The sequence below is a fragment of the Pterocles gutturalis genome, unplaced genomic scaffold, assembly GCF_000699245.1.
Source record: "Pterocles gutturalis isolate BGI_N339 unplaced genomic scaffold, ASM69924v1 scaffold42063, whole genome shotgun sequence".
NCBI lineage: Eukaryota > Metazoa > Chordata > Aves > Pterocliformes > Pteroclidae > Pterocles > Pterocles gutturalis.
In genome coordinates, this window is record NW_010127227.1 from 28,929 (window position 1) to 48,231 (window position 19,303).

At 36.8% G+C, this 19,303-nt stretch overlaps 1 protein-coding gene across 1 annotated transcript in view; it reads left to right on the top strand.

Annotated features, from left to right (window-relative positions):
* The window catches only part of ZMYM2 (zinc finger, MYM-type 2), a gene marked incomplete at its 3' end in the record, with an annotated part of 54,246 nt that overhangs the window by 7,945 nt on the left and 26,998 nt on the right, over nt 1-19,303 (top strand). Inside the window, exons 4-6 of the mRNA XM_010079210.1 lie at nt 142-354; nt 12,357-12,507; nt 13,280-13,395. Coding sequence (XP_010077512.1) covers nt 142-354; nt 12,357-12,507; nt 13,280-13,395 — 480 coding nt within the window. The remainder of the gene's footprint in view (nt 1-141; nt 355-12,356; nt 12,508-13,279; nt 13,396-19,303) is intronic.

A 19,303-nucleotide genomic window follows, 5' to 3' on the forward strand; every position in this document is an offset into this window, starting at 1 on the left:
TCATTTCAAGCATCTCTGTTCTTAAATAGAGAGCTAGTACAGCCTGTTTTTAGTTGTTGTGCTTGAACGTAAGACTCTGGTAGTTTCAGGCAACTTGCTGCTTGTATGGTGATAGAATATTTTTTTATTTTTATTTTTTAGATTCGTCATGAAGTTAGCTTTAAAAATATGACTCATAAGCTGTGCAGTGACCATTGCTTCAATAAATACAGGATGGCAAATGGTTTAATAATGAATTGCTGTGAGTATTGTGGCGAGTATTTGCCCAGTAAAGGAGCTGGAAGCAATATTCTTATTGTTGATGGTCAGCAGAAAAGATTCTGCTGTCAGAACTGCCTTGGTGAATACAAGCAGGTAATTACTTCTTTACCTATAAGTTCGAATTAAATAAACATTAATACTCCTTAAATTTATCCTGTTATTCATAGCATGGTTTTACTTCTCCTTTGAAGTCTTAAGTAAAAAAGACTTCTAAAACTTAAATTAATGCCAGTGGAGGTAAACTAGCCAGAATGGACTTTACTACTTGCTTATTTTGATGTTGCTACAATACCTATCATTAAAATATAATTCAAATTAAACTTTCTGTTAATAATTTCTATTTCTTTCTAATGAGTGTCTCACGAATATATTAATAGCAAGCCTGACACACAGGCTTACTGGTCCTTCAGTGATGTTCTTTTTTAGATATAAAAGCTCACTTGTATGCAATCAAAACATTCAAAAATGTGCAGAGCATACAGATTGGACATCGCTGTGAGAACGCTCTAACTGATTATGCATTGGCTGTGTACCTGCACTATGTCTAATCTCCTTCACCGTACAGCATAAGGTTTCAAAATTACAGTTACTTTCATCCTTCCATGTGTTAAATTTTGTGCTTTCATTTTTTATACTTGGTTTATTTTTTAGTTGTTCTTAAGACTGTTAAGATAGTAATAATTGTTGTGGTTAAAAATTCCAAATCAGGAAATCTGATGCTGATGTCTTTTACATATTACTGAGCCAGCTTAGCTCTGAACTGTTGCTAATGCTGGCTGGAAGGTTTAAATGTTAATCACAGTATTTATGGTATAATAGAATCTGAAAATAATAAATAACTCTGAAGTATTCAATATTTTGGGGGAGGATATGCAGTTTGGGGATTTTTTTTTTTTTTTGTTTGGGTATTTTTGCTTGGTACATAGGTATAGTGTTATGAAATAACAGAAGTACTATTTTACTAGCAAGAAATTTCTTTATCTAATTTTGAAGTTCACACATGAATATGTGGGTGGCCCCAGTGCTGCACTTTGTTTTGGGTTCTTTCTTCATCTTTTTCCATTTTTAAGAAAAGAATGATCCAAGAGAAAAGGGAGTGCAGCGCTGAATGTTTTTTAAGTTCTTCAATGTTGCATCATGTATGTTTGTATTTTCTCTTTGGACGTTCAGTTTTGATGCTTTTGGGGATGGCTCTTCTTGTATATATGCAATGTGCAAACAGCAAATCTGGAAACGTGCGTATGTAAACAGCGTAACTGAAAACGTAACATAAGCGTTATTCTTTTGTCACAGCTGTACGAAAAGGGACAGGATAGGTTTCCAAGATACTAAAAACATAGGCATGCCCAGAAGCCATGGAAAGACTTGAAGAAACGTTGAATACTGTGTCTCGGCGAAACAAAAAGGCATGAGATTAACTTTGAACTTGAGACATTCCCACACAACCAGTATAACATGCACTGCACATGGAATTATGAAACGAACGTGGAATTTTGAGAGGTCGAATGATAAATCTGTACTTAACTCTCATTATAGACTGTACTCTTGTTCAGATATTGTTGTATTTTGTGTTTAGATGTGTATTTGAGAATGAGAAGGATATGGGTAGTAAGTTGTATGTTTTGGTGTGATTTGGGGAGGAGGACCAGTTTGCAGAACCAGGAATCTTCGCAAGTAGTGTCAGAAACTGTGCATTATTGTGAGGATCCTTAAGATAACCTTTTAAATTGAGACACGTTATTTTGGTGCATTCAGGTCTGACAGCAGACTTCATCCAAACAAGTTCTTAATTCATTTGTGGAAATATTTGGTACTGGGGAACTATAATAGGCCGTAAGAAGCTTAATTCAAGTGCTTAAGTGCATCTGGTTTGGAGTGGTGGTTAAGTGTAATTCTTAACTGATAGGTTTCAAATATTTCTGGAGTTTGGGGGTTTTGGGGTATTTTTGATATTAAGATAAACTCAAACTATAAAATGAAGGGGGTTTTTTTTAGTGTATGTTGTAGGTGTCAAAGTTCTTCAGGACACAATTATTTGAGAATATTTAGTTGTCTAGCAGGATTTATTCAGGTTTAAACTTCTGTTTGCATTAAGATTTTTCTGAACTGAATGTTTTCAAGGAATTCTGTTTTTTAAAAAGGAATTTAGACTTTGGAAAATGTCACTGGCAAGTAATTGGGCCACAACTGGTGAATTGGAGGTTGCTTTGTTCAGTCATAACAGTGTTTTCTTTGATCTTTTGGATTGGATTTTTGCTTTAAAAGGAGAATCGGTGAAGGAGAGAGTATGGGAGAGTTGCTGTTACATACTGAAATAAACTTAATGGAGTCAATAATATAGGAAAAGTTGATGTATCATCTGATTACAGCATTGTGTTGTACAACTGATTATTTTGTGTCACATAACACTTTTAGCAAATGTTTTCTTACAAGCAGTTGTAAAATACATAGGTCTTACTGGTATGAGCTTTGTATTAAGCAGTTTCTCTTGTAAATGTCATACACCTATCAATATGCTATACAATTGTAGTAGTAATAAATGAAACTGATTATTACTTGTACCTATCTATATACTTCATCCCTATTTTTTTAATAAATATTACACTGTTTTGAACAATTAATTTTCAATAACTTTTATCATGGACATTTTTTCTTCCTGGATTGAGAAATTAAAATTATGGGTAATAAAAATTACTGAGGCTCTTGGAATTGCTACATTCTGAGTGCAAATAGTCCATCAGCTACAAAAGGTTTCTTCCCTCTGCTTTTAGAGTGTTGGTGGGAGTAAGAAACAATGTTATTCCTGGGATGGGGAGTAAGTTTTTTTCTGCAGGGCCTAAGTCACCTTTCAAGCTGATGGATGCTCTTAGCTTTTTACATAGCAGTTTCAGATCCTGCTTTAAAAAGAGAGACACAGATAATCTTGAATATTGCATCCTGTGTTTTGCTTTTCTGAGAGGTGATGGCTGTTCTTTCTTACCTAAAACAAAAGTAATTAGAGCTTAGGTTTCTTTCATACTGAAAAAAGCTATGAAAAACAAATAGATTAATAAATGCTGTAAGAATTTTTAAAAAAACCACTTAAATAGACATAGCCTAACTGATGCTCACTGTGGTTATATACAAGAGCGTGGTAATTTTCTGATGGCACACAGCCATTCATGAAGACAGCTAAGTGCAAGTCAAGCTTGCAAGTCAAGCTTTTTAAAAAATAACAACTGTAAAATCCATCCTGCAAAAAGGCAATCACTCTGACAATTCAGATAAAATGTCAGATATTGTTTGTATCCTGGTTTGCTAGATTTGGGTACAGGCTTGACAACCTTGTTCTAAGGAATAAGTGAAGTCTGTGACTTGGCTTGTGCAACCAACCATACCTTTTCATTTTCAGCAGTTCAACAAAGAGAAAGCTGAGTCTGTGTCTACTTTTAAAAATATGGTCTTTAACTGATTTGCTTACTGGCCTGATCAGTCCACAGTGCTCTTGATTCTGCCATTCTGCATTTAATGCTTTACTATTTTAAAATGTTCCTTTTTTTTTGCTTTGTTTCCTTAACTAAAATTCTTCTTGTTGGAATATGACCTGGGATTCACTTGCTTTGGGTGCTTCTTAAAAGTTATGGTCTTCATGTGCTGTCAAAAAAGGGGGAGAGCTCTAGCTGTTTCCTCATAGGCCTCTTAGTAGCTCTGGAGTGAAGTGAGTACCAGGTGAATGCAAGCCAAATGAGTGTTTTCCTAGTTGGAGAGGATGCTTGCAGTGTCTTTTCATGTAGTGAAAATTTTCCATCAGTACTGAATAAAAGTGCATTTGACTGACTTCCTCGATTAGATGGAGACTTGCTACTGGACCTGATTCAAGACTAACCAGGCTATGCCATCCCTTTAAGCTGTTCACTTATATGCAGTAGGAAAACCCAGCCTAGGCAGTTGTGCTTCCCTGTGTTGGATTCTGCTTCTTGCTGAACAACTGTTTTTCTGAAACTCTCTTAAAACTAATTTAATCTGCTTTATCTGTGAGCCAGGGTTTAGGAGCCTTCACTGTATACAATAATATGCATATAAATTCTGCAGCTTAGGATTCATTGCTTATGTAGAGTTTGTATTTAGTCTCACCATGTGTAAGCACTGGTTTAAATCTCACTGAACACTCTGCTAGAACGTCATGTCACATAGTATTTCAGTGGAAGCATATAGGGTTTTCAACTTTGTCTTCTCCCATGCCATGTCTGGTTTTTTTTTTCCTGTTCTTTGCTATTAAGACAGATCTGTCTTTCTTTTTCTTTTGATAGTACCATTAACTACAAAATCTGCTGCTTCCTGCTGTTTCCAAATGTCTGTTTCGAGAGTAAATACTGTTGACCAAAAACAGTAATTGTCAGAGTTGAACGGCTCCTTTACATTGAATTATTAGAAATACTGACTTTTCAATATTTATTTTTTAAATTTCTGGTCACGTCTCTTTAGAAGTTCTGTGGTTTCAGCCAGTTCAAACTGTGGTTTAATAGTGGAATCTATTCATACGGTAAACCACTTCTGTCCCGCTTCAGGTAATACTTAGTTTGGTATTAAGTAATCTGTGATAATACTGATGTGTGATACTATGTATGCTTCTGCAAATTTTTTACTTCATCTACTGTGATTTAATGGTAGAAATCTTTATCAACCGAGAAATAATCAGTTCCCCCTTCTTCCTGCTTAGTGGTGTGGGGGTTTTTTTGAGGCCTCTTGGTATTTATGCCTCCAGTTTCTTGCATCTCTGATGCAAATCAAGTCTTCTAGAAACTGTCCTGTTCTACCTTTTCTTCTGCCTGTATTTACTCCTGTTTTGGGAGCCATTTATTTTGCCATTTCTGCTTCAAATGTCTATCTTCAGCTGGAGAATTTGCTGCACTTCAATAAAAACTGTATAATCAGCTTCCTTAGGTACCTGACTATAATTTGTAGTAAGTGTTCAGGATGTTATTTTGTTGATATTTTAGAAGATAGGGTGAGATAGGTACATTAGAAATGTTAAAACAGCTTTGTAGTTCTGAGTGAAAGTACTTAACAGCAGTCAGAATTGTGTGGGAACACAGGAAATTCTTAGGAGGAGGAAGTAAGGAGTTGATGTGACTAGCTATCAGAGGTAGGATGGATATAACCGCATCCATGCACTGCTGCACCTGGAATAACTGGACAGGATTGAGGGGAAAAGGGAGAAAGGGGAAAAGTGAGAAAAGGCAGAACAGAAACAGCTGAAACATTCAGTTAATGTAAAAGTAACTTGCTTTTTGAAGCAACGGAAGAAGGGATTTTCATCTCTGCTTTTCCTGAAGGCATGAAGGTAAGAGAGGGAACAAAACTCAAAAAGAGGGAGCACTGGTAGCTGGAGATGCCAAAGAACAGTTAGTGGGCAAGTTATTGATTTGTCTGTTTGCAGAGTTCAGCTGATGGACGTAAATACAAATCCCTTGGTGTTCGAGAAATTACTTCAGCTTTTACTCTTAAGACTTGGGCAAATGCTTTTGAGGTTTTACTAATCTTGATCTCTTTTGTTGGAGCAGGGAAGAGTTTACAGTTGTTATTCTTGGGGGAAGATTATTTGGGTGCAATATTTCAGAAGACTGAATAAATAATACAGTTTCTTCTTTCTTTGCTGTTACAGATTCTGCTGACATCTGGTTCTTTTCTTAGACCTGCGTGTTGCTTCTGGATCCATCCAGACCATCCTTTCAAACAGATCCGAAGTAGTTTAGCTGCTGTTTTCTCAATTGCCTTACTAATGGATCTCTTATCACAGAATTCCATGTAGTGAATATCTCTTCTTTTCTACTCAGAGAAAATTTCTGTCTTCTTTCTCCTTTACCTTTCTATTTGAACACAGGTTGACTGTGTTTCTGTCCCAGAATATTATTTTCTAAAAGCTCTCCCCGTATTTATCTTATTTCTGATCCAAAACTACTACTCTGTAAAGCTACGAGAGAGAAGTTTGCCTGAATTGAGAAGTGTGTACCAGTCCATTTTACCATGGACCATATGAGTTTAATTGCAAAGCATTTCCTTGAAGTGGAAAAGATCTTTGGGCTGCTACATAGTGCTGTAGCAATCAGCTGGTATTCTGGTGTTCTTCATCCTGCTCTCTGTCCTTCTGAAGGCATGTGGAGGAGATCATAGTGTTTTTTTTTCAGTCAAGAATATAAATCTGTAGCATAGATGCTTAGATGGAAGGCACTAATAAGCGTTATTGAAATACTCTTAGAGCCAGAAAGTTCAAGAACAGAGACTTTTCTCTAGTTTCAGTTGCCAACAGAAGTGAAGCTTACTTCTAAAATAGCATGAAATTACATACAGTATTAGTCTGGTGTTTATTTTGGGGCTTGATCTTTCTTCTTAGTAGAATGTATGCAAGAAGAGCTTTAGACGTCAGCTTTCGTGATCCTTTCAGTAAGATGTAAAGGAAGATCAGGATTCATTCTGAAGTGATTGTTGCTGATAACGGAAAGAATAAAAATTCCTCACAGACTCTTCAAGTAAATTATCTTATGTCCAGGAATTTGTGTTTCTGTTGCAACAGTACTTCTGCTTCTGGAATATATCCCATTCATCTGTTTTGTCTTGCATCTTGATAGCCACTTTTGTAGGTGCCAGTTTGAGTTCAGCACGGTCCTAGTGGACAGAATGAAGATTTGAAATGTATATAGAACTAGTAACTCATAATAATTTTCAATTGCATGAAGTGTTTTATAATATGTCTTTTCTCAGTTACCTGCAGTGAGATACCTGTCATGAAGTAGACCTGAATTCTAGCATTAAGTCTCTAATAGTGTATACAAACAAGTCATGAGAGAATTAGTGAGTTTAGCGTCAAATGTAATAGGAACAGAAGAATATTCAGGCTTTTGCATTTACCTTAGACTTTATGCTTTCGAAGAGGTCAAATGTGCAATGGGATCTAGCTAAAATCAGGCCATCTCAATGCAGAATCTAGGTGGAACAGTGAGGGAGAGGAATAGTCAGACTACTTTGCACCAGGCTTTCCTTCACAGGGCTCTGGCCCATTATTCTCTAGAAGTTTGGCCTCTGGATTAACTTTATTTTTTTGTACTTAGTAATCTAATTTATAAAATTTTCTTTACTAATTTGATAGCAGAGTTTTGGTTAAATTTTTCCTTAAAAGTGCAGTCCTTAAACTTGTGTATATTTTCATAGGACACTGTAGATTTTAATTTGCCGTAAGTGATGCATAGAAGGAAAATACTTGCTACTTTCCCTTGTGGACTGGTTCTGAGTTAATTCCATCTTGAAACTGAGACTAATTTGAATGTGCAGGTTTTTGTCTATAATCACTTTTGCCTCTCGTTGAGGTATCATGCAGAACGCAAGGTGAAGCCAGTAGTTCATCTGGAATGGAAGATAACTGCCAAGAAAACAGCTTTGAAGAAAAAGACTTGGGTGTCCTGGTGGGTAACAAGCTCAACAGGAGTTAAAAGTGTGGCCTTGCAGCAAAGATGGCCAGTTGTATCCTGGGTTGTATCATGGAATACTTGATGTTGGAAGGAACCTCTGGAAATCATCTTGTCTGCCCCCCTGCTCATGCAGGGTCATACGGAGCAGGTCATCCAGGACCGTGTCCATTTGAGTTTTGAATATACCCAAAGATGGGGACTCCACAGCCTCTCTGGGCAACCTATTGCTATGTTAGCAAGAGGTAGCCAGCAGGTCAAGCAAAAATATTTCCATGCCCCACTCCCCATCCTTCTGTACTTCTGAGACTGCATCTGGAGCACTGTGTCCAGTTTTGAATTCCACAGGATGAAAGGTGTTGACATACTGATGCAAGTTCAGTGGAGAGCTAACAAGATGATGTGGGCTGGAGCACATGATATATATGGGAGACCGGAGTTTGTTCAGCCTTGAGAAGGCTAAAGGGAGATTGGTTCTGTAATGGGAGGGTGTAGAGAAGACACTTAAATTGGACTCTTCAAAGAAGTGCATGGGGGAAGGATGAGACGCAACAGACACAACTTAAGGGGAAACTTGGTTTAGATAGAAGGAAAATCTGCTTTTCTGTGAGGGTGGTGAAATCCTCCAGAGAGATTTTGGAATGCTCATCCTTGGAGATGCTCAGGTTTGACTGGACAAGATCCTGAGCAACCAGCTCTGGACCTGCTTTGACCAGGAGGTTGCACTTGACCTCTGGAGGTCCCCTCCCATCTACATTATTCTGTGATTCTATACTTCTGAAACAGAGAATGAAGCAGTGATGTTTAAAATAAAGAGTCGGGAATTTTTGTATATTTTTTTTTTCACTTGGTCAGTAATGAAGAGTTTGGTGTTCTTTGTTCTGTTTTTCTCTCTACTAGAGAAGTTCATTCTTTAGAGAAGTTCATTCTTTTGTCTCCTGACCAGGAAATACAAACGTTGACGGAGCTTTACGTTTTTCTTAATTTCTTTTATGAACATCCACTTTGCCTTGAGGATGGTTAAAATATTTGATTAAGGAGAGAAATCTGTAGTAAGAAGATGAGAACAGCTGTTCTGGTTCAGATCAGGGATAGAGACGCCTGCAGTGCATGTAAGCAGGGCATGCAGGGAAGAGTAAGAATAGGGCAGGCACTTGGGATATTTTCCCTGAGCATTCTCTTAGTTTCTGACTCTAGAGGTCAGGGGTCTCTTGAACTTTGTGCAATGTTCCTGTATGCTATTTTTTGATTAATCTCTTTAAGTGCTTTTCCAGTCTCTCTGTGAACACATATAAGCAGTTTTTTCCATCTATGACACTCTTCAGTAAGAAGTTCTTCTGAACAGCTGTTCGTTATGTGAAGAGCTGCTTCCTGTTTGTTTGTTTGTTTTGAAACTTCTGTTGATATTCGTCTGATCTCCCATAGTTGTTAATATTAAAAAAGACACTGAACAGTAGATCCACAGTGCCCTGATTTGTACTATTTTTGGTTCTGTCACTATCCTCTTAAGTTATCTTGACTCCAGGGCAAAAAACCTTACCTCATAAGAATGTTTTTTGACTCTGTGTATTACTGTAATTCTCCTTAGTTTTAGTGAATCTTCTGTTTGTTTATTCAAGCTAGAAGGATATTTCTAGGAAAAGGATTCCCAAATGTTACTTTTTCTACAGAATGAAATTAATACTGCAGATCCTTAAAGATGAAAGATAACGTGATGAATGTGAGAGTAGAAATGTATGTGACTTGAGAACCTTGAGAAGAGAGTCTTCTCTGGGAATTTGACACTTGGAAGCAAGAGAATTCTTGGTTTGCATTATGGCTATCCAAAAACATGGGATAGTACAGTACAAGGCTCTGTGTTGATATTGTCAACGGAGGAAGACTTTGAGTTAGACTACTTGAAAAGTGAGGCACCTGTATAATGCTGATGGATGAATACTTTCAGATATGCTGTCATCGTTTTTTGTACTTCTTGGGTTTTGAATAGTTTTAATAGTCAAGCTTACAAGTTTGGGAGTGTTGGCAAGAATAATAAAAATGCAGGAAAAAAAGTTCAACTTAAAGGAGAAGATGATTACAAGGTTTTGGGAGCAATAAATTTGAAGAGGTTTCAGGCCTTTTAATTTTTTTTTCTTCACCAGTGTCCCATCTCCTTCACTTGTGTAACATGTTGAAATTTCTAATGCTCACTCTTCTTAGTTGCTGTGACAAGAATAAAGTGAGAGCTTTTCTGTTATGCTTTTGTTTTTACCCACAGAATCTTCTGCATCCTTGATATTTTTTTTGGAAGTTCATGTCCATTTTACTCTTGATAATTTAGATCTAGGTTTGCTAGATTACTACTAGATATTAGTCAAGATTCTTCTTGTTGCTTTTAAGTCTGAAAGATCTAGGGTGAAATCAGTAAACAACTCCAGTACTCTAAATAGATTCTTGAAATTCGGAAGTGATGGATGTGCTGCTGCACTGTACTTCATGTGCATGATCCTTTCTTGACATCAGTTAAATAATTAGATATTTGAGATGCTGGTTAGCAAAAGCTGTTTCTACTTGCAAGGGTTTTTTGTTGAAACATATAATCTGTTGACACGATGAATCCTTTCTGATTATACACTGATCAGCTTACTATAAATTACTATAATCTGTATTTTTATCTTGCTGTCTCTTGAAGTCATCATGGCCTCAGTTTTTGATTTTTCTTTCAGACCTAGAACTTGTGAAAGCTTAATTTACCTGTTCCTGAACACTCTTGGTTAAGCTGTTTGTCAGCATATTTGCATTGGTGCTTCCAGATGTGCATTTTGGTTTATTCTAGAGCTACTAAGGCTATTAGTGCATGCAGATTTTTTGATGTTGGTTTTCCATAAAGCTTGTTCCAGGAAGTCAAGTCCTGTGTAAATTATGACCTGATTCTCACTGGTAACGTAACTTGGAAGTATTCTTGATGCCCCGCTTTTGCCTATTAGCCTATCAGAGGAGATGAACATATACTAGCAGAATAGTTCCAATTCCTTAAACAGTGTAATTGCTGCATTTTGGTCTTGATACTTAGTATGCATTTTGTCAATATTGTGACTGATTAGGAGGATTATTAGGTGATGTGTAACATTTTTAAAGGCAAACAGAAAAAAAAATAAGAAGGAAGGATCCTGGAGTTGTATCAAATACCCTCCTCTAGGTAGAAGCTTGATGTCTTTTTTTGGGGGGAGGAAATCCACAGCAAAGGTTTCCTGAAGGAAGCATGTGGAAATTGTGAAGCTGTTTGGTATTTTGAAATGTTGCTGGTCTCTGCAAGGTTCTACACCCAATTTGTGGCAGAGGCGTGCGTATTTGTACGTTTTCATGTACATGTTTTTAATATGGGGAAGATAATTCATGTTATAAAACTGTTTCTGTCTCTGTAATACTGGATTTAACTAGTTCTCAAATGTAGGTAGTCAAAGATAGGAAGAACAAAGATATCCACTGAACCTTCTGTTACTCTGAACAACGTGAAGCACCTATGAGACATGCTTTGCCTTTCCTTCCCCCTTCAGCCCTTGAGAACAGTGAAAGAGGGAAAGGTAGTGCCAAAATCATTTTTCAACAGAAGGGAAGAAATCTTAGGTGCCTTAGTGTCAGTAGGGTATTTTCTAATACTCAATAAGGAGAGTGTCTGTCTGATAGGAGACTTACTGCTGTTGAAATCAGGAATTCTCTGTGGTCACTGTCGAAACCATGATACTGTTTATATGGGCAGGAAAGGTGTCTAGACTTTTTTTTCTGAGACTTCATGGTGCTTGAGATATTTGCCTAACACTGAAATATGTAATACTTGTAACACATCAGAACTATTGATTTTGTGTGTTGACTGTGTCATTGATATTTCTGCTTGGTGTGATCTTTCTCTGCTTTATACAACATTTGTTCCCTTCTGTGGAAAACTGCTGATGGATTGACTGTTCTGTTGAGAGACATAAAAATTGAATCTGTTGTCAGGTTCATGGAGTCACGGTTCCTCACTGCATCCAGGGAGGAGCATAGGAACTCCAGTGTGTTTCTCCTGCCTGGAGGACTGGAACTGGGAGAGCTGAGAAGTTAGAGGTTCTCCCAACAGTGCCCTTAGCAAAAAACTGCTATGCCTAACTCATACTTGATAGTATTAAGGATGTTATAATTTGGAGAGTACAATTTTTTTTCAAAGTTTAGCACCATTATTTGTCTTTCATCTTTACTGTGCCATACTCCTGTTTCTTTTCTTACAACCATTGTCCCATCAACAAGGAGAGAGGAACAGAGTTGTTTCAAACTTTCCAGCTCAGCACAACTTGCTGTATACTCTTATCGCAGTTCACAATTTGCAGATGGTGGGGCTTGGGATGGTTTGTTGGTTGGTTGGTTGGGTTTTTTTGAGGGACATGTGTCTGGTTTTTATCTTTACACAGAAGTTTAGTTTTAGCCAGCTTCCCCCCAGGAGTAAGAGACCCAACCATAATGCTGAATATTGTTGGGAGGATGATCATGAGAGTAAATTAATTTCGCAAGGTTCTGATAGGGAAACAAATTGAAGAAGTAAATAAATAAGTTGTCCTCTGTTTGTTATACCATAATTTAAAACCAAAAGCCAAACATAGTTTTAACTAATGCATTGTTTTGCTTTGTTTTGTATTTTAGAAATATGGCAAATTAACATCTTGTACTGGCTGCAGAGCTCAGTGCAGGTTTTTTGACATGACTCAGTGCATAGGACCTAATGGATATATGGAGCCATACTGCTCAACTGCATGCATAAGCACACACAAATCAAAATATGCAAAATCACAAAGTAAGTGAAAAGGATGATGGATTTTCATCACTGATAAGAGTAGACTTTTTTTTAAGTTTGAACACCGGGGGTGGGTTGTTTTGTTTTAGAATTCATCTGTGCAGGTGTGACTCCATAGGTTTTAAAACTTAAAAAAAAAAAATCATCTTATATTCAGTGCTAGTAAGTGGACCCATGAGGAGTTGTTTTCCCCACTGGCCTTTTTGCTTGATGTCGGAAACAGTTTTAAACTGTCTTAAGGCTTCCTGGGAAAAAAACTTGAGATGTAATGTGCTCTGGTGTGTCACAGAATGGTAGTGCAATTTTCGTGCAAATGAAGTAGTATTCTCTTGTTTGTGATCCAGCCCCACCCCATTTTATCTCCTCAAGCAACAACTGTAGAAGGTTAGAGGTAGTTATAATGTATATGGATATTCTCTAGGCAAAGTTTTTAATTTGGGTGAAAGGAACTCGTAAATAACTCAAGACACGTTCTTCAGTATGCAAAGCAGACGTAGATCTCCATTCAGCAAACTCAGTTGAAAATGCTGTAGTGAATTTTATAGAAGAAGGTGCAGTTTTGTATTTAGTGCTGATCTTCAATGGAAGATTTCAGTAAAACCTCTGCAATTTCTTTTGTTTTATGTGACTTGTAGAAGCTGACTGGAACACGGACAAATCTTAGCTTTTTACATTGAAATGGTGGGAAGAGCTGACTGGTAATCCAGTATTTTTTTTTTTTTGCACTACTATTTTGTGTTAATTTTGTTTGTAAACTACGTTTTTCTTTTAGGTATGGGAATTATTTGCCACTTTTGTAAACGAAACTCTTTACCTCAATATCAAGCCACAATGCCTGATGGAAAAGTATACAACTTTTGCAGTTCCAGTTGTGTAGCTAAATTTCAGGTTAGCTGTTGTGTTAAATCTTTTCCTCCCTAAATATTTGTGTACCTGTGTTTGTGTTGAAGTATTTGCATATTAAACTAACTTGCTTATGTATACATGTTTATGAATTATAATTAACATAGATGTTTCTGGCTGATAACAATTTCTTTGATCAAAGTACTGTTTTGTAATAATAACAGTAGCTGCTATCTTAAACTTATAAAATTGGATAATAACAACCCATTTCTCCTTGATACTGCAAGAAAACACAAAGCAGTATCCCTGCTCATCTTATTTTTACCACCCCAGCCTCTTTATGGAGATGAACCTTGCTGTTTTGCACTGAAGATCAACAAGTTTCATCTCTTCTATACTAAATACAGTAACAAAATTCTCATGTTGAGTATTGTACTAAAGAAGGTGTGTTATGGAGAATAGTGAGTGTCTCTGAAGTGAAAGGTTAGAGCCTAAGCCATTAGAACATTAATGGATGAAACTAGCCATTGAAATTGCATCCAGAAACCAGAGTGTTGCAAGCCTAATGATAAGCACACTGGAAGAGGCTGCTATGCTTGTTGAAAATGTAATCTTTTTAATATGACTTAAGGTTAAAGCATATGTAAAATGTGTTTGTAGTGATTAATCTCTGGGTGATCAAAGAACATTTTTAAGGAAAATGTTTCAATTTTTGAATGTAAAACCAGTTTTCCCAGATGTAGACTATATAATTGTCAATTGCCTCTTCATGTGTTGTTGAACAGTTACACCTGTACAGGGTTTTCCCATTTGTCATTGAACTTTGATGTTTTCTGTCAACTGGGAAGCAAATCCATCTCTTAATTGCTTCCTTAATATGCCCTGGATAGGACCTCCATCATGTAGCCCTGTTCTTTGCTTCCATCCTGACCAACTTAGTAGATGTCTGTCAATGGAACTGATTAACAAAATAGATGCAGATTATTGGTATGTAATGGCAAATCTGTAATACTTCTTGCAAACTCATTCGCCATCTATTTTATTCTACATGGTCTTACAATTGATTGCAGCTCCAAGAGCTCTCAGAACAAAACCTTTCTGCTATTTGAGTGAGGAAAATAAAGCTAGTGAATGTGAAATAGAGCCTGGGCCGCCTTGGATTTGCAGATGAGCCAACATTAAGCAACATTATGGAGTGTAACTGCTGGATCAGTTGATGCTGGTTGCGGGTTTCTGATCTTACCAACACCTCACTGATGCTTCTGTTGCAGTTTCAGTGCTACACGTAGTTCTGTCTCTTTAGTGTTGGAGTGGAGTTTAATTAGAGCAGCCATACAGTCTGTGAGTTCTCAGTAAAGACCGAGTAGGCAGTCACTTCCTTGCAGTTAGTTTGCTCAAACGTCTCTATCAGATTAACTTTTGATAGTTTTCATACATTTACTGTCTAGAAGAGTAAAAGGTGTTCACCGTTAGATAAGAGTTGATTGTATGAGAACAGCTTTGTTTGTTCACTTAGTATTTAGATGGAAAGGATGGTATACCACAATGTGAGCACTGGACTCCAAGTGTTCTTCCCTTCAGACTTTTTTATACTTAAGTGACACATAAGGGATTGAACCTAAATTGAGAAAATGGTTTAACCCATTTGGTCAATTGCAATGATTTCTGCAATGAGCTTTTGAAAAAAATGGCAGATTTACTGTGGTGCTCCATATTTTTCACCGTTTACTGATGCATATAACTCTTGTTTTAATTTTCTGGAATTACGTTAATCCCTTTTTCTTACTGTGCCTGTTCTTGCTGTGTTTTCCTTTGTTAGGGGTTACCCTTCTCAGAACAGAATAACTGCTCTTTCAGGTCTTTGTTTCACTTCTGCAAAAATTTTAGTCCTTTTGGTTTATGAATAGGTTGAAATATTTAAATTCACAATTTGTTTACAGTACTTTACAGTTGATTGTAATTTTATCTTACAAATAACCTTTTGTTCCTAGCTAGCTGTTGTTTTAATGTATTAAAGTATTTGGAAGATTCAGTTGAGCTGCTTGTTGTGCAATTTATGTCCATATCTATATTTCCCTTTGTGCAGACAGCTTGCAAGAGTATTCATCCTTGCAAGAAGAAGGTAAAAGAGGGAAAATAGCCTGCTTGATGTGATTTTTGTTTGGTAGTTGGTGGTACAATAGTGTGACGGTATCTTGTCTCCTTTCATGCTCTGTCTTGGAGAATGTTATTGCAGAGTTAAGGACAGAACTGTTCCAAAGTTGTATTGTTTTAAGGTAGTTTTGCTATCAGTGTCTTTACTGGGTCAGTTGAAGATCTTGCTCTGAACTTGTCTCTTAAGGAAAAATAAACTGCTTATTTATTTATTGTTAACATGGAGGCTGTAGTACAGGTGTCTTCCCAAAGTTAGCAACTGTATAAGTGTCTTATAGCAATTTACAAGTGTCTTAAAGTACAAGCTATCTTGCAAAACATGAGTCTATGTAAAGGTAAAAAAAAAAAAAGCCTTGTGCTAAAGCTATGTTTTGGGGTTTTTTTCAATTTATGGATGCATCTGGAGAGTTGTAGGACCAGTATGTTTAAGAATTATAAGTACTGTGGTTTTTAGCAGGTTACTCACTGCATATTCACTAATGTTGCGTTGTCTTTCACCATCATTATGGTGCCTGTGTCTCTAAGTGTTCTTCATTATACACCTTACATTTCTCTATCTGCTACACACACCTATACATATATTTGGAAAAAGGGAGTACATTGCGGTGAGAAGCATGGAGGGAGCTTGGCATGCTTGTCACAGAAATACTTTTCCAAATTTGATCATAATAAAAACAATTGAGGCTTCCATGCTGAGGCTGGGAGGTCTGTATGTGCATGAATATAAGGAGGAACATTTGGTTCTTTCCCTGTTTAGTGGCCTTGATTTTGCTTGTGGAACAGTCCTAGTGGATGACCGTATGTAAAAGATTCCTCATACGTATTTGCTTCTCTTTTTCAGGTTAAGAACAACTTAATTCTTTCAAGGTTATTTTTTTCTCAACTTGTGAAAGTACTGGCCACAGTCTGTTTGCATGCTAGCCCTTCCACATATACATTTATATATAGAAGTGATTCCACAATTTGATTTTGTGTTGCTGTGAGCAAGGATAATCAGTCTATTGTTTATACTGCAGGGGCAGGGCAGAAGCTGTGCTACTGTGCTGGTCTTCTCAGAAGAGTCCTAGGCTGTGTCTGCCTACTGTTCGTTTGTAATTTGGCAGCTTAGAGCAGTTTGAGGTGGTTGCATTGGAGGATGAAAAGGGCTTTACAATGATTTTTTGTTTTGCTTGAACTTCGCATGCTCTTGTTGTTCAGGGCAGGCTCAAGAAAGCTCAGATTAAACATAACTATTTTTTGACTGAATTTAAGACATTCAAAAGAGCACATTATATTTATTTATGGTTTCAAAGATACTTTTGATAAAGCACAATATTGATAAAAACTTGCTGTTGGGGGTGACCTGTGAAAGATTTTAATGAATTTATGATCTTTTTTGCTGCATTGTTCTGTGTGCATAATAATGCTCCCAAGTAATTCCTAAAGATACTCTCTATTCTAAGCATCTTGTAAGTTAAAGGCAAAGCAAGGTGATGAGAATACTTATGTGCATGTCATCTCGACTCATTAAAACACTATACAGAAGCAGACCTTAGTTGTAAGCAGGATAATAGAAACTTTAAGGAGGCGTACAAAGTCATGTTGTGATTAACTGTTGGTTTTTTACAACTGTATTCTGCTTGGTTTAGTTTCAGAAATATGAATTCAGTTTGTTACTGATTTCTGTAGGAAAATAGTTCATTTTAAGAGTGTTTGACAAAAAAATTGGTTTTGTTTTAGAAGCAGTAAGGCTTAATTTTTGAGGTTTTTATCTATAGTTAGGTGTAAATATTATTTAACACAAGTTTTAACTTTAAGCAATCTCAAACTCCGTTGTTCTCACTTCTCTAGCTTTTGTTATTGTTCAGTTACCAGCCCCCATGACTTAGGTAGGGCCTGAATTTCTACCACAACAAACAGTTGGGAAAAAAATAAAAGAAGCTAATGATGCCATGCATCAGAGAACAACAAAAAAACCCATGGTTTACTTTTAACTTGTAGCCTTCACAATAGGGTGTTTTGATCCCATATTTAAAGGTAATTGCAGACATCAAAAAATATGTTCAAAAAATATGTTCACTTTTCATTTGATGAGTGCTGAATATATTCCGTCTTTGTTCCTCCCTCAGTCTTCAGTGTTTCTGTACAGGTTGTCACATGTTCTTTAGTACTTCCTTCATTCCTGAACTGGAGGTGGTGGGTATACTTGCTTCTTGATTTCTTTTTGTTTTCAACCAGAATTTCTAGGACTTCCATTGTGTTTACATAACCCATATGGCAGCACATGTTGAGCATGGTGTTTGCAAATGCAGAAATGTGCAGACTGGACCTTGAACTTTTAAAATGCCTTTGTGGCTCCCATGCTAGCATGAGTCTTCAGCTACCTGTTCAGAGCAGCCAAAGTCTAGCAAACCTCTCTCAGCCGCAGGGACGTTTGCTGGATATAGTGGGAGAAATATGATAATACTGTATGTGGGCATCAGACGCTGTTAAAGTTGTTACAGGACAATGGACCATTGTGATAAAGGTGGCATCTTTTCTGCAGTATGTGGCATTTCATTCTCAGGTCCTGACCGTGACTGGGAAACGTGCATGACTACTTAATGTCTGCAAACTCCTGATACAGAATTAGCGCATCTGCATAAAATGATACCGATACTAGCTAGCACTCAGCAGTACTGGTCTGCTTATGTGGGGGCTTATATCAGTAACCAGCGTCATCACAAATTTTTATGGGGTTTTTTTTTTTAGTGTAGGTGAACCCTTAGTACCATGACAGTCTAAAGCAAAGTGTCCTGTGGCAGAAATATTCTACATTTTCACTGTTAAAGAGGTGGAGAGGTAGTAATAAATCTGTCTGAAGAGAACTTGTCATCTTTAAATACGTTTATCTTGTTGCAAACAGTGTGGGAAAGTTTGTTGAGAAGATGGGTGTTAGAAATTTGTCCCCTGGATTCTTCAAGTGACTCTGATCACTACTGGTTCAAATTTTGTCTTGAGTATAGCATGTGTAATACACCAATAGTTGTTGCTTCATCTGGGGAAAGTGCTGAAGACTATGTCCTATAGTCATATAAGACCTACTGGAAGACAGATGATGTAAAATTGAGTTCTCTATCTACTGATTGTGTCAGAAATGCATGAAGTGAATTATTCAGTTACAGAATTAAATTTCCATACCTACACGTGCAATCTGTTGTATTTTTCTCAGTGTGAAAACCCTTAATTATTTAGGGGCTGGCTGTTTGAATGATTGCATCTTTTGGCCGTGATGATTGAGGGCAGCTAGGACTATTAGCTAGTTTTCTCTTAATCTGAGTAAATGCAGGGTTTTTCACGGAAGGCCTTCTCCTTCAGTATTTGTATTTTCAAGTGGTATGCTTCAGTAAGGTGTTGATAATCTGCCTTGGTGAGGTTTGGATTTGAAAATATTTGTTTGTAGGTCTTTCTCTGAACTTCTGTGACCAAAATAAGGCAAGCTGTGAAGTGTATGGATCTGAAAATATATGTTTTGTGATTAACAGATATTCAGTTTTGGGAGACTGGTTGTGTGGTTTGTATTTTTGTGGGGTTTTTTTTTTTTGCATTTACACTTAAATAACAGGCATTGGAAAGGTAAAGTTAAAAAATATGACCTAAAGTAATTACAGTGGAAACAAAGGTAAAAATTCAAGATTTGAAAACCTGTGATGACAAGTGAAAAGACTAACCTCATGTGCTTTTGCCAGAAATGCTCCTGAGTTTGTTTATAAGCTCACAAATTCTCAAACACTATAGGCTTAATAGCAAAAAAAAAAAGTAACTTTATTTTTAGTGATGT